The sequence below is a fragment of the Carcharhinus amblyrhynchos genome, chromosome 33 (assembly GCF_965287045.1).
Source record: "Carcharhinus amblyrhynchos chromosome 33, sCarAmb.v2.hapA, whole genome shotgun sequence".
Lineage (NCBI taxonomy): Eukaryota > Metazoa > Chordata > Chondrichthyes > Carcharhiniformes > Carcharhinidae > Carcharhinus > Carcharhinus amblyrhynchos.
In genome coordinates this window covers 8343150-8357348 of record NC_137356.1, presented here as the reverse complement: position 1 = coordinate 8357348, position 14199 = coordinate 8343150, and the positions used below count along the sequence as shown (strand labels likewise).

Below are 14199 nucleotides of genomic sequence, written 5' to 3'. Positions count from 1 at the left end.
CAAGGTGAGAGTTTTAGCTTTAGTTAAAGGTCAGTCTATATTCTGAGTGATTGGCAAAGGGCCAGCTTGGTTTACTGCAATCTGTCACTCAAGGGGCTACACGGTCCACGGAGAGATTATTGCTGGTATCCAGACACGTTAAGAATCTGATGTTCCGTTTGTTTGTGACTGGTTCGGAGAAGTGGGCTGTGACACTAATGGAAGCGAGGAACCTTTAAATAAAGCTTTCATAGAATTCTATAGTGCAGAAGGAGACGATTTGCTTCACTGAGTCTGCACCGACCACAATTCCACCCAGGCCCTGGCCCCATACGTTTACCCTAGCTCATCTCCCTGACACTAATGGGCAATTTAACATTACCCAACATATCTTTGGACTGTGGGAGGAAACCTACGCAGACACAGGGAGCGTGCAAACCCCACACTGATCCAAGCCAGGAATCAAACCCAAACCCAGGTCCCTGGTGCTGTGAAGCAGCAGTGCTAGCCACCATGCTGCCCTGCTGTTTATAAAGTTTATTTATTAGCCACTGCAGGGAAGTTACTGTGAAATTCCTCTAGCTGCACATTTCAGCATCTGGGGACACAAAAGGAGAATTTAGCATGGCCAATTCACTGGGCAGCAATTCTCATGCAAACCTAGATCTTGCTGGCACACTGCACAGAGGGCATCATTTCTTTGAGCTCCATGCCAACATGTTCACCTACATTTAATCATTCCAGGGATCGATATTGTCAGCAGTAGCATGGTTTACTGACATCAACTAAGGCAGCATGGACTACGGATCAGTTTAGACTCTTGTAGCTCAATTCCAGCTATTGGGCTGTTGCTGGGTTCAGTAATAATGTACCAACTTCTCAAAAGCCTGAGATTGCTGCAATTAAAGGTCAGCCTCTTGCATTACCAATCCAACCAAGCCCTTGTGCAGAAGCCCCAGTTTCCCCCTTGTCTATTAGTTGACACAAGGTGGACCTGGCATGCTGCGCATTGACTGTTTTCTGCAAGGAGGGATTGCTGCCCTTGGAGGGTAAAGGAGTGATACCAGGTGGCTTGGACACCATTCACCACAACATTACCTATTAATAGCTTGCTTGCAGCTAAGCAATAAGCTACCCTGCGTTCTGCAGGCCCACTCTTTGGTTGCTTTTTATGGGTTGAAACAGTTGGCAATCATCATCCTGTGCCAACTGGGGTGAACCATGTGAAGATGTCAGTGTTGGATTAAAGTGGACACAGTAAGAAGTCTCAACGCCAGATGAAAGTCCTACAGGCTTATTTGGAATCACAAGCTTTCGGAGCGCTGCTCCTTCATCAGGAGAGTCTTTTCATTTGTGAATGGCTGACCACTCATCTGATTAAGGAGCAGTGCTTCAAAAGCTCATGATTACAAATAAACTTGTTTCTACTTTAACCTGGCATTGTGAGACTTCTTACTGGAGTGAGGGGGAGAAGTGGTAACGGGGACCACTGGAATTGGAATTGCATTGAAATCCAAGGACCAGAAAATTTCCTCTGGGACTGTTCACAACTGGGTATTGATGTAAATGTTTTGGTTTCTTGAAGTGGGCAGTATGGTAGCACAGTGGTTAACACTGCTGCCTCATTGTGCCAGGGACATGGATTCAAATCCCAGCTTGGGTCGTTGCCTGTGTGGAGTTTGCATGTTCTCCCCGTGTCTGTGTGGGTTTCCTTCAGGTGCTCCGGTTTCCTCCCACAGTTTGAAAGACGTGCTGGTTAGGGTGCATTGACCCAAACAGATGCTGGAATGTGGAGACTAGGGAAATTTCACAGTAACTTCATTGCAGTGTTAATGTATGCCTTATTTGTGACAAATGAATAAACTTTATTTTAAAATATGGATGCAGACTGATACAGTGCCAGTATTTCAGGTCGAGAATGTTTAATATTGCGGGGAATTAGAATAAACATCCAGGGAGATGTCTCCAGTATTTCCATACACGGTTGCAAGAGCAGCATGTGGTGAGTAGGAAGTTGTTGCTGGATATTAAATCGCTTATCCAGGTTATTGAGGGATTTCTGCAGTTTAAGTGCATGTTTGATTTTACCAGCGACAGTCTCTATAGCCCTGTGACAAATCACCATATTTTTACACAATGCTGAGTGCTGTCATTGTGACCAATGTGTTTTTTTAATTCACTAATTGAATACAGGCATTGCTGGCTGGTCAACATTTCTTGCCCATCCCTAATTACCCTTGTTCAGAGAGCAGGTGAGAGTCAACCACATTGCTGTGGCTCTGGAGTCAAATGTTGGCCAGACAGGGTAAAGACGGCAGATTTCCTTCCCTAAAGGACACGTGAACTAGATGAGTTTTTCCGACAATGCGTTCATAACATATAGGAGCCATTTGGCCCATCAAGTCTGCTCCACCATTTTCGATCCTGGCTGATAGGCTCCTCATCCCCGTTTTCCTGCCTTCTCCCCATAACCCTTGATAAGAACGTAAGTAGGAGCAAGAGTAGGCCATCTGGCCCTTCGAGCCTGCCCCGCCATTCAATAAGATCATGGCTGATCTGTCGTGGCTCAGTTCCACATTCCTGCCCTCTCCCCATAACCCCTAATCCCCCCTCTTATCAAAAACCCATCAACCCGCTTCTTAAAAATATTTAGCGAACCCATTACCAATTAAAAATCTGTAACTCCTCCTTAAATTTACTCACTGTCCCAGCATCCACTGCACTTTGGCGTAGCGAATTCTACAGATTCACAACCCTTTGGGAGAAGTAGTTTCTCCTCAACTGTTTTTAAATTTGCTGCCCCTTTATCCTAAGACTATGACCCCTCGTCCTAGAATCTCCCACAAGAGGAAGCATCCACTCCACGTCTACTATATCATACCTTTTATCATCTTGCATACTTCAATTTGATCTCCCCTCATTCTTCTAAATTCCAGAGAGTATCAACCTAAACTGTTCATACGATAAATCCGTAAATTCTTAATTCCAGATTTTTTTTAAATTGAATTCAAATTCCACCATCTGCTGAGATCAGATTTGAACTCGCGTCCACAGAACATTACCTGAGTTTTCTAGATTAATAGTCTAGCGATAATACCACCCGGCCATCGTCTCCCTTTGTGTTGAACCTCCCCTATTTAACATTAGTGGAAACCACTCAAATTCCATCCACTTAAAAACCAATCGGAGCAAACCAAAATATGGCAGTTGTTCACCAGAGATGCGCAAGTGTTGTGGGTAAATGCAAAGTTTAATTTAGTGTCACAAGTAGGCTTACACTAACGCTGCAATGAAATGAAAATCCCCTTGTCGCCACACTCCAGCGCCTGTTCGGGTACACTGAGCACCTAACCAGAACGTCTTCCAGACTGTGGGAGGAAACTGGAGCACTTGGAGGAAACCTGTGCAGACTCCGCACAGTGACCCAAGCCGGGAATCGAACCCGGGTCCCTGGTGCTGAGGCAGCAGCGCTAACCACTGTGCTACCCCTACGAATAACACCAAGAGATTATTCCAAATGTGGAGTGAGCTGCGAGGAAGGATTAATAATGCTAATTGTCTAGGGAGGAGTTTCAATTGGAACCTTGCTGAAAAAAGTAAAATATTCAAAGGCTTGAGATAAATTCTGAATATTGCTTTTAAATAATACAGAGCAGCAGAACCAGTGGTCTCTAATGTAAACTAATGAAAAATAAGTGCTGAGAGGATGTCTTCGTATAAATATCCAGGGTAGTTTCACCAGCATCGAATTTGAGGCGAGCTACAGGGGCCATCAAAACAGTTAGATTTAAGTACAGTGGAGTTAATGTACTGAAAAGTTAGAAGCTTAAACCTATCCTGTGAAGTGACTTGGGATGCTTTAGCTATGTTAAAAGCGCTACATAAATGCAAATTGCAGAATGGCCTTTGACTTGCCATTACATTTACGAATCTGTTGGCAAACTATGTACATGGAGTCGTGGAGGTTTACAGCATGGAAACAGGCTCTTCAGCCCAACTTGTCCATGCTGCCCTTTTTTTAAACCCCTAAAACTAATCCCAATTGCCTGCATTTGGTCCATATCCCTCTACCCATCTTACCCATGTAACTATCTAAATGTTTTTTAAAAGACAAAATTGTACCTGCCTCTACTACTACTTCTGGCAGCTTGTTCTACTCACCACCCTCTGTGAAAAATTGCCCCCTGGACCCTTTTGTATCTCTTCCCCTCTCACCTTATACCTATGCCTCTAGATTTAGACTCCCTTCCCCTACCTCCCCTAGATTGACTATCTTGCTGATCAGTGCTCCTCATTATTTTATAGACCTCTATAAGATAACCCCTAAGCCTCTTATGCTCCAGAGGAAAAAGTCCCAGTCTATCCAGCCCCTCCTTATAACTCAAACCATCAAGTCCCAGTGGCATCCTAGTAAATCATTGTGTTCTTTGTAGTTTAATATCTTTTCTATAATAGGGTGACCAGAATTGTACACAGTATACATATTTGATTATATATGATTACATATTGTTTCCTGCTACAATCAGGAAATACGTCAAGGATTCAAAATGTCACAGGTAAACTTGACCAGTTTGTCAATATGATCAGCTTCAAGAAGCCACCTCTTATGGTGATGGAGCAGCTGACGCCATTAAACTGGAGTTTGGCTAGTGTTGCTGATGGAATGAGGATTTTGCTATTGGCGCTGTCTTTGGTGAAGCCATCCCCCTCTCCCTCTCTTCCTGTTTCTGAAGTCACGTCTCCTGTGACAGGGGCAGAGCCTCCTCTTCTGGGATTGGGACTTCCTCTTGATTCTGGAGAGGGTACAGAGGGGTTTCATGTGTGACGCACTTCAGGTCGGTGCTGGTCTCGGTATCCTGCTGCCTCGGACCGAATATGCAATCTGTCGAGAAAGAAAGACAACTTGTTTAAAGTGGATAAAATTTCAACTATCTAAACTTATAGAATGGTACAGCACCAGAAGCAGTACCAAGCTGCTTCACTACTCTTCCAGATGTGTTTCAGATAGCATAGCTTGTTGACTGAATGTGTCTAATCCCTGTCTCGATGGGCTGAATAGCCTCTATGCAATGTATGGATTCTGTTCTAGGCAGGGGAGAGTGGGGGTTAGTGTGAAAATCCCCTAGTTGCCACACTCCAGTGCCTGTTCGAGTACACTGAGGAAGAATTTAGCATGGCCAATCCACCTATTTATGTCTCGTCTCTGGCTTGTTTGTTTAATTGAGGGTGGCACAGTGGTTAGCATTGCTGCCTCTCAGCATCAGGGATCTGAGTTTGATTCCTGGCTTGGGTCACTGCGCGGAGTCTGCATGTTCTCCCCATGTCTGCGTAGGTTCCTTGGGTGCTCCAGCTTCCTCCCACAGTCTGAAAAATGTGTGGCTTAGGTTGATTAGCCATGCCAGATTGCTCCTTAGTGTCCAGGGGATGTCAGTGGGATTTATGGGGATAGGGTGGGATTGTATTCCTATTTCTCTTCCTTGGAGCCAGTTATTCAAATCCTTTCTTGCTAAGTTGTTGAATTCAGTAAATCTGGTTACTTGTAAGCTTGCACCAGGAAAGATAACCATGAAAATTAGCAGATCACTTTTAAAAGAAAACCCAAACCCCATTCCCAAATTTTCTTTCCTTTCCCAATGGCCCTGAATTTTTTTCCTTCTCAGTATTTGCCCAATTCTCTTCTAAAGTTGATATTGAATCTGCTTCCACCACTATTCAGACAGTGTATTCTGAAATCAAACTTATTGCATAAAAATTTATTGCATTGAAATTTTCAATCTCCCTCCCTCCTCCACAGTGGTTAGCACTGCTACCTCACAGCACCAGTCTTGGGTCACTATCTTTGTGGAGTCTGCACGTTCTCCCTGCGTCTGCGTGGGTTTCCTCCCACAGTTTGAAAGAACATAAGAACTAGGAGCAGGAGTAGGCCATCTAGCCCTTCGAGTCTGCCCCGCCATTCAATAAGATCATGGCTGATCTGAAGCGAATCAGTTCCACTTTCCTGCTTTCTCCCCATAACCCTTAATTCTCTTGTCTAACAGAAATCTATCTACCCATGACTTAAATATATTCAATGAAAGACATGCTGGTTGGGTGCATTGATCATACTAAATTCTTTGTGTACCTGAACAGGTGCTGGACTGGGGGATTTTGAAGTAACTTCATTGCAGTGTTAATGTAAGCCAACTTGTGACACTGATAAATAAACTTCAAACTGTTTCTTTTGCCAATTAAACAAGTTCTGACAGTCATCCAGGCTCAAAATGTTGGCTCTGTTCTTTCTCCACAGATGCTGTCAGATCTGCTGAGATTTTCCAGCATTTTCTAATTTAAAGCCTGTGCCCAGATTGGCAGCTCTCCTGCCAGTTGGAACAATTTCTCCTCCTCACTTCAGCCGTTCATAGTTTTGGTCACCTAGGTGATGAGAGGATGGTTGGAAGTCCAGAACAGACCTCATGAGAGGGTGATAGAGGCATTCAGAAGGGATTCTGATTTCACATTCTCACTTTTTGGATAACAGTGTTACAGGGATAAGGTGGGGAAGAGTGGGAGTTACTGTAAAAATCCCCCAGTCACCACATTCCAACACCTGTTTGGGTACACAGGAAGAATTTACCACGGCCAGTGTACCTCACCAGAATGTCTTTCGGACTGTAGGAGGAAACTGGAGCACATGGAGGAAACTCTCAGACATGGAGAAGGTGCAGACGTCTCACAGACAGTGGCCCAAGCCAGCAATCGAACTTGGGTCCCTGGCGCTGTGAGGCTGTGGTGCTTGCCACTGTTCCAGCCAGAGAGCCAGTGCAGACTTGATGGGCCAAATGGCCACCTGCACTGTAAAGATTCTATGATTCAAATTTCTCTGCATCCCCAAGCAATCCAGCTTTTTTAAAAATTCTCTTCAGGTAAGCTGACCTCTCTCATTCCTTCTGCCATTCGAATAAATTGCTGCTGTCAGTCAGAGACCCCACCAATATCTACTTGGGGGAAGCGGACTTGAACCTTTGCCAATGCCAATCAGTTCTCAATTTGCTGGGATCTTAAAGTCATGGAAGTTTACAGCATAGAAACAGACCTTTGGCCCAACTTGTCCATGCAGCCAGTTTTTACCACTAAGCTAGTCTCAATTGCCCATGTTTGGCCCATATCCCTCTATACCCATGTAACTGTCTAAATGCTTTTTGAAAGACAAAATTGTATCCGCCTCTATTACTACATCTGGCAGCTCGTTCCAGACACTCCACACCCTCTGTGTGGGATCCTTTTGTATCTCTCCCCTCTCACCTTAAAGCTGTGCCCTCTAGTTTTAAACTCCCCTGTCTTTGGGAAAAGATGTTGACTATCTAGCTGATCTATGCCCCTCATTATTTTAAAGACCTCTATAAGATCACCCCGAGTCTCCTACACTCCAGGGACAAAGTCCCAGTTTATTCAGCCTCTCCTTACAACTCAAACCGTCAAGTCCTGGTAGCATCCTAGTCGTCACAGATTGTCTAGGATGAGACTGGACATTGGATGATTTGATCACATTAACATTGAAAAGTAGCTATTGCTAAAGATTAAGGTTTGCCCACTGCATTACAGTTGCACTTTCTACAAGATAGCAACAATAGAACGTCAAATTGAAATCCCAGTTACTGCACAAAACTGTTTTGCTGCTCTTGGCAGCAGAAGAGGGTTTTGCAAAATAATTCAAAATCATATCCCTACCATGCAGAAGAAGCCATTCAGCCCATCAAGACTGTACCAGCCCTCCTGAGAGATTCTTCTTGCACTCTATCCCCGTAACCCCAAGCATTTATCCCACTAATCCTCCAAACCTACACACCTTTGGACACGAAGGAACAACTCAGCATCGCCTATCCTGCACGTTTTTGGAGGGCGGGAGGAAACCAAAGTACCCAGAGGAAACCCAGACACACATGGGGAGAACGTGCAGACTCCAAGCAGATGGTCACCCAAGCCTGGAATCGAACCTGGCTCCCTGGTGCTGAGGTAGCAGTGCTGCACCATAGTTGATCTCCTATGGCTTTGCTCAATCACCATCATAAAACAGTTGGAGCCTAGTGATGCACAGATGTATTATTCTGTTGTTCAGTTGAGTAATTGGTCGTGCCATTCAGATCTTAACATTTTGATTGTTGTAAGTAGAGATTAACTTGGTTCTAAGCATTTGGTTCTGCTGAGAGATTAGCAAGCGGGGGTGGTTTATACGTGTGTAATCATTAGCTGCGCTCCCTGAACAGTACAAACAATACATTTGCAGATCGAGCATCTTTTTTTTTGTGGTCATACACAACACTGAGAACAGACCCCCAGCAGTCAGATGATCACGCTGTCGCTTCTTTTAAACAAGACTTGCGTAAGATCTGGGAAGTGTTTAGTGTAAATGAGCACAGAAAAAGCACGGGTCAGCTAGGACTTTGATAGCGTGTTGCTCACTGCTCGCAACAGCAATTTAACCGGGTATTAATTTAAAGTATTAACCCTCTCCTAGTGTGTTGCAGGGTGTTCTCCGGTTTTCTCCCACAGTCCAAAGCCGTATGCGTTAGATTGGTTGACCATGGTAAATAGCCAGTCAGATTGAAACGGAACCCTACTGTGTGTGCATCCAAGATACAAAAGTCTGAGGTCACATACCGACCAACTGATTCAAGAACAGCTTCTTCTCTGCTGCTATCAGGCTTTTGAATGGACCTATCTTGCATTAAATTGATCTTTTTCTACCTCTAGTTATGACTGTAACACTACATTCTGCACTGTCTCCTTTCCTTCTCTATGAACGGTATGCTTTGTCTGCATAGTGTGCAAGAAGCAATACTTTTCACTTTAAACTAGTACGTGGCAATAAATCAAATCAAATTTATTTATCAATGGCTCCCCTGTGAGTTATTCACCTTCAGACCACAGCATCCAATTAATGCAAGTAGATGCATTATAATCTGAGACACCAAAGGCTCTCCATTCAAAGCAATGCCAAGAGATTTAGCAATGTGATCACCTAACACATCACTCTTAAAGTTTGTTTATTTATTAGTTACAAATAAAGCTTGCATTAACACTGCAATGAAGTCAGTGAAAGTCACCACAGCCCGGCACCTGTTTGGGACAATGCATCTCACCGGCACATTTTTCAGACAGAAAACGGAGGAAACCCACGCAGAAACGGGGAGAATGTACAAATTCTACACAGTGACCCAAGCTGGGAATTGAACCCAGGTCCCTGGTACTGAGTTGGCAGTGCTAACTATTGTGCCCCCATGCTGGGTCCCCTGGTTCAATCTCTGACAGGTGGCACAGTGGTTAGCACTGCTGCCTCAGCACCAGGGCCCTGGGTTTGATTCCCGGCTTGGGTCACTGTCTGTATGGAGATTGCACATTCTTTCCGTGTCTGCATGAGTTTCTTCCCACAGTCCAGAGATGTGTGGATTAGATTGATTTGACTATGGTAAATTGCCTTTTGGTTCAGGGGGATTAGGGTAAATGCATGGGGTTATGGAGATACAACCAGGGTGGGATTGTTGTAGATGCAGGCTTAGATGGGCTGAATGACCTCTTTGTACACTGTAGGGATTCTGAGTTGCTGGGCCTCCTATTAATGAAATGGGGATGCTGGCATTGGACTGGGATGGGCAGTAAGAAATCTCACAACAAGTTAAATTCCAACAGGTTTATTTGGAATCGCAAGCTTTCAGAGTGCTGCTTGTGTTTGTGAACTAATCTCTGCTCCGCTGATGAAGGGCAGCACTCCGAAAGCTCGTGATTCCAAATAAACTTGTTGGACTTTAACTTGTTGTGAGACTTCTTACGGTCTCCGCTAAGGTGATGGGATTGACAGTCTCCTTCTGGGGTTAGGGATGTGAAAAGTGTTTTGAGTCAGGGCAGCGAGTTGGAACAGGAGCTGACCTAAGCTGTGATGTTCCCCATGATCAAATAGCTAGCTTATTTATTCAAAGCATTTGGATAGGACTAGGGCTAAACCGTGTACAGCTGTATTTTGGTGAGAGTTATGCCTTCAAAAGGGGGAGATGCAATTGGAAGTCGTTCTCTAATTGTGTCTCTAATGACAAAACTGGTCTCCTTTGCACTCCTTTGTTTTCTCTGACCTATATTCTCTGTCTCCTTGTTCTTCCTTGTTCTAAGGAAGAATGTGCTGGCCTTGGAAAGGGTCTAGAGGAGATTTACAAGAATGATCTGTGGAATGAAGAGCCTATCATATGAGGAACGATTGAGGACTCTGGGTCTGTACTTGTTAGAGTCTAGAAGGATGAGGGGGAGGGATCTTATTGAAACTTATAGGATACTGCAAGGCCTGGATAGAGTGGACATGGAGAGGATGTTTCCACTAGTGGGAAAAACTAGAATCAGAGGGCACAACCTCAGGTTTAAAGGGACAATCCTTTAAACCTGAGATAAGGAGGACTTTCTTTAGCCAGAGAGTGGCGAACGTGTGGAATTCATTGCCACAGAAGGCTGTGGAGGCCAGGTCATTGGGTATCTTTAAGACAGGTTATGGATTAATAAGGGGATCAGGGGTTATGGGGGGAAAGGCAGGATAGAAAAATATTGAATAGCGGAGCAGAGTCAATGGGCCGAGTGGCCTAATTTTGCTCTTATCATTTTATGAACCCCACCTCTATGTATTACCTCCTTGAAGGAGAATTTTGTGCTGTTCAGACAGCATCTCCTTTTCACCATGGTGGACCCAGCGCAGGAGATTGAGGGAGTTCTATTCAGTGACAGATTGGGAATCCATAATTGACTTGAACTTGTAAATCTACAAAGCTGATTTTGCTTCTGAGCAAGGAAATCAAAGTCGCACACACAGGATTGCAGGTCATTAAGTACTTGGGATTTTTTAAAAATAGCTCCTTGTTATGGCAACATAATCTTTGGGGAGTGCATTAAAATTTTACAGGGATATGTGGCAGTGGTTTTTATTCATTCGTTGGCTGTTGCTGTCAGTCCAGTTGCTGATTATTTACTGTCCGTCCCTCCATTGCAATCGGAAGGTGGTGGTGACCCGCCTTCTGTAGCCCGTCATGTCGGTGCACTCACAGTGGGCTACGGATGAAGTTCTAGGATATTGATGCAGCGCTGATGGAGGAGCACAAGGCAATTATACTTCCAAATCAGATGGTGGATGAAGCATTGAAAATAAGTGCAGAAGGAGGCCATTCGGCCCTCTGAGGCTGCACCATCATTCAATATGATGATGGCCAATCATGCACTTTCAGTATGACTTTGAGGGAACTTGCATATGGTGTCCCCGTGCACCTGTTGCCCTTGATTGAGGTAGCAAAGAGGTTATTTGAGTTGGAAGCTGCTTCAAAAAGCATTGCAAACAGTTAATTGTTTTCCCTGGTGCTGTTGGCCAGGACACTGCGGAAAGACACCTTTCTCTGTCGCAAGATCTTTTTCTGGTTCAGTGGTCAGCACTGCTGCCATGGACCTGGGTTCAATTCCCGGCTTGGGTCACTGTATGGAGTTTTCACATTCTCCCTGTGTCTGCGTGGTGTCCCGGGTGCTCCGGTTTCCTCCCACAGTCTGAAAGGCGTGCTAGTTAGGTGCATTGGCTGTGCTAAATTCTACCTCAGTGTACCCGAGCAGACACCGGACTGTGGCGACTAGAGGATTTTCATAGTAACTTCATTGCAGAGTTAATGTAAGCCTACTTGTGACCCTAATGAATAAACTTTTAATCAGGTAGATGGGATCAACTAAAATCTCATTCCACATCTCTGAGAATGTAGCAGTCCCACAACCCTGAGTCTGCTGTGGCAAAGGGTGGTGGAAAGGAGAGAGTTAAATAAGCTCCTGCCTTCTCTTTGAATTTAATCTTACGGTTGATCAGATTTAGAATCCCTACAGTGCAGGCGGGATTCTAACCCCATGCGTTTATCCTAGGTAATCCCCAGACACTAAGGGTCATTTAGCATAGCCAATCCACTGAACCTGCACATCTTTAGACTGTGGGAGGAAACACATGCGGACACAGGCAGAAGGTGCAAACTTCACACAGACAGTGACCCATGCCAGGAATCAAACCCAGGTCTCTGGAGGTGTGAGGCAGCAGTGCTAACCCCTGTGCCACCGTGCCACACTATGATCTTCGGGGATTCAACATGTGAAAAGACACTCTGCAATGTAAACTGCTGAAGTTTATTCATTAGTGTCACAAGTAGGCTTACATTCACACTGCAATGAAGTTACTGTGAAAATCCCCTAGTCACCACACTCTGGTGCCTCTTCGGGTACGCTGAGGGAGAATTTACAATGGCCACTGCACCTAACCCACGTGTCTTTCGGACTGTGGGAGGAAACTGAAGCACAGAATACTACAGTGCACAAGAGAACCTTCTGCCCAGAACATCCAAGGCAACCCATGGAGACATGAGGAGAACTCCGCACAGACAGAGCCAAGCCAGGAGTTTGAACCCGGGTCCCTGGCACTGTGAGGCAGCAGCTCTAACCTGCTGTGCCACCAAGAAACTTGCGACCCACCTTCACTCTTTGCCTCCTTGACTGTGCCATTCGATAACAAAGCAACCAAGTCTACAATGCCTTTCACCCAACCCCCCCCTCCCCCCATCTTAAATGGTAACCGTTGAACTGAACTCACCTGCAACATCGTGGGCAAGATCTTTAATTAGATGCCCCACGATGGCATATGCCACTGCCACCACGACTAGGGCAGCCATGAGTAGGTAGAGCACGGCTTTGGGCAAAGGGATCAGCTCCCTCCGAGGGGGTTTCAGGTCGCTGTAGAGCACATCACTGGAGGAGAGGGAGTATTGAAATGCGTGGCCCAGCGCTTCTGTAAAGTTGGTAGCATTGCCCGCGAGCAGAATCGATTCTTGGTCCATTCCCGGAGGTTCGGTTGGGGCGTCAATTGAATTTCTTTCTCAATGAAGAAAGCTCACGGCTTCTTAAAATTCCACTGTGGAGGGGGGCGGGGGTCGGGACAGAAAAGATTCCCAGATCCAGAAGACTAAGGGTGCTGTTGATCTTGTTCTACAGGGTGAAGATCAGTGCACTATTAGCTTGAATCCCACTTTGCTTCATCCTCTGAGAAAAATGGAAAGTAGAGTCCCCCCGTCTAGGCATGTTCAGATTCCAGGTAAGCAGGTCTCTGTTTTAACGATGAGTCTGTATTCTGAGCTGTTGGGGAATTATTCATCAGGCTGTTTCGGCGGCAAGCTGCATAATGACTGGCTCTACTTCAGATAGTCTGAGCAGATTTCCTTCACCGGGTCCCTCGTTTGGCTCCCGGTGCAAGAGCTGTCAAAGCTGAAGAGCTTATTAATGCTCAGCAAGGCTGTCTGCATCCCTCTGCCTCAATTGGCTGTCTATCAGCAAATCACCAAGCCTGGGTGGTCCTTTCTAATCCCTTTGGAAGTAATGAAGGAAGAGAAGTAAATATGAGGTGAAAAAACTAAACACGTTAACAGGGAGAAAGATCAGACAGTGGAAAGAAGACACCAAAGTACAGAAAATGAAGGATTAACTGGTGATTTTAAAGGTAAGCGTTTGTAATCAATAGGAAGCAGGGAAAGATGAAACTTACAAAGGGACAAGGTAATAATCAGAAGATAGAAGCCAACATTGTAAAAGTTCCTTTTACAATGAGGCAGAGCCTCAGGCTAAAGGGACGATCCTTTAAAACAGATGAGGAATTTCTTCTGAATCTGTGGAACTCTTTGCCGCAAAAGGCTGTGGAGGCCAGGTCATTGAGTGTCTTTAAGACAGAGATAGATAGGTTCTTGATTAATAAGGGGGTCGAGGGTTATGGGGAAAAGGCAGGAGAATGGGAATGAGAAAAATATCAGCCATGATTGAATGGCAGAGCAGACTCGATGAACTGAGTGGCCTAATTTTGCTCCTATTGTCTTATGGTTTTCTGTCCTTCTCCAGTTTCATCTCCTGAAACATAGAAATTAGAAGACGAGTAGGTCATTCAGCCCTTCCAGCCTGCTCCGCCATTCATTTTCATTACAGCTGATCATCGAATTCAGTATCCTGATTCCCCTTTCGCCCCCATATCCCTTTAGCCCCAAGAGCAATGTTTAATTTCTTCTTGAAATCACACAACGTTTTGGCCTCAACTAGATTGTGTAGTAGTGATTTCCACACATTTGCACCTTCTGGGTGAAGAAATTTCTCTCACCCCTCAGTTCTGAAAGGTTTACCCCTTATCCTCAAACTATGAGCCCTAGTTCTGGA

The 14199-nt window shown here is 45.0% G+C and overlaps 1 protein-coding gene across 1 annotated transcript; it reads right to left on the bottom strand.

Moving 5' to 3' along the window:
- Window positions 1-64: 64 nt before the first annotated feature.
- LOC145360875 (small integral membrane protein 44-like) lies at window positions 65-13636 on the bottom strand. Its single transcript, XM_080216375.1, has 2 exons — window positions 12599-13636; window positions 65-4861 (listed from the first exon to the last, which is right to left on the bottom strand). Exons 1-2 carry the CDS (start codon window positions 12840-12842, stop codon window positions 4713-4715), a joined length of 393 nt encoding a protein of 130 aa, XP_080072501.1. The 5' UTR covers window positions 12843-13636; the 3' UTR covers window positions 65-4712.
- Window positions 13637-14199: the final 563 nt, after the last annotated feature.

What these genes read in the sequence shown, in the direction of transcription:
- LOC145360875 (XM_080216375.1), bottom strand. Translation starts at nt 12,842, where the DNA reads ATGGACCAAGAATCGATTCTGCTCGCGGGCAATGCTACCAACTTTACA. An exon ending in TCTTGCCCACGATGTTGCAG is followed by an intron (nt 4,862 to 12,598) that starts GTGAGTTCAGTT and finishes CTTTCTCGACAG; the next exon opens with ATTGCATATTCGGTCCGAGG.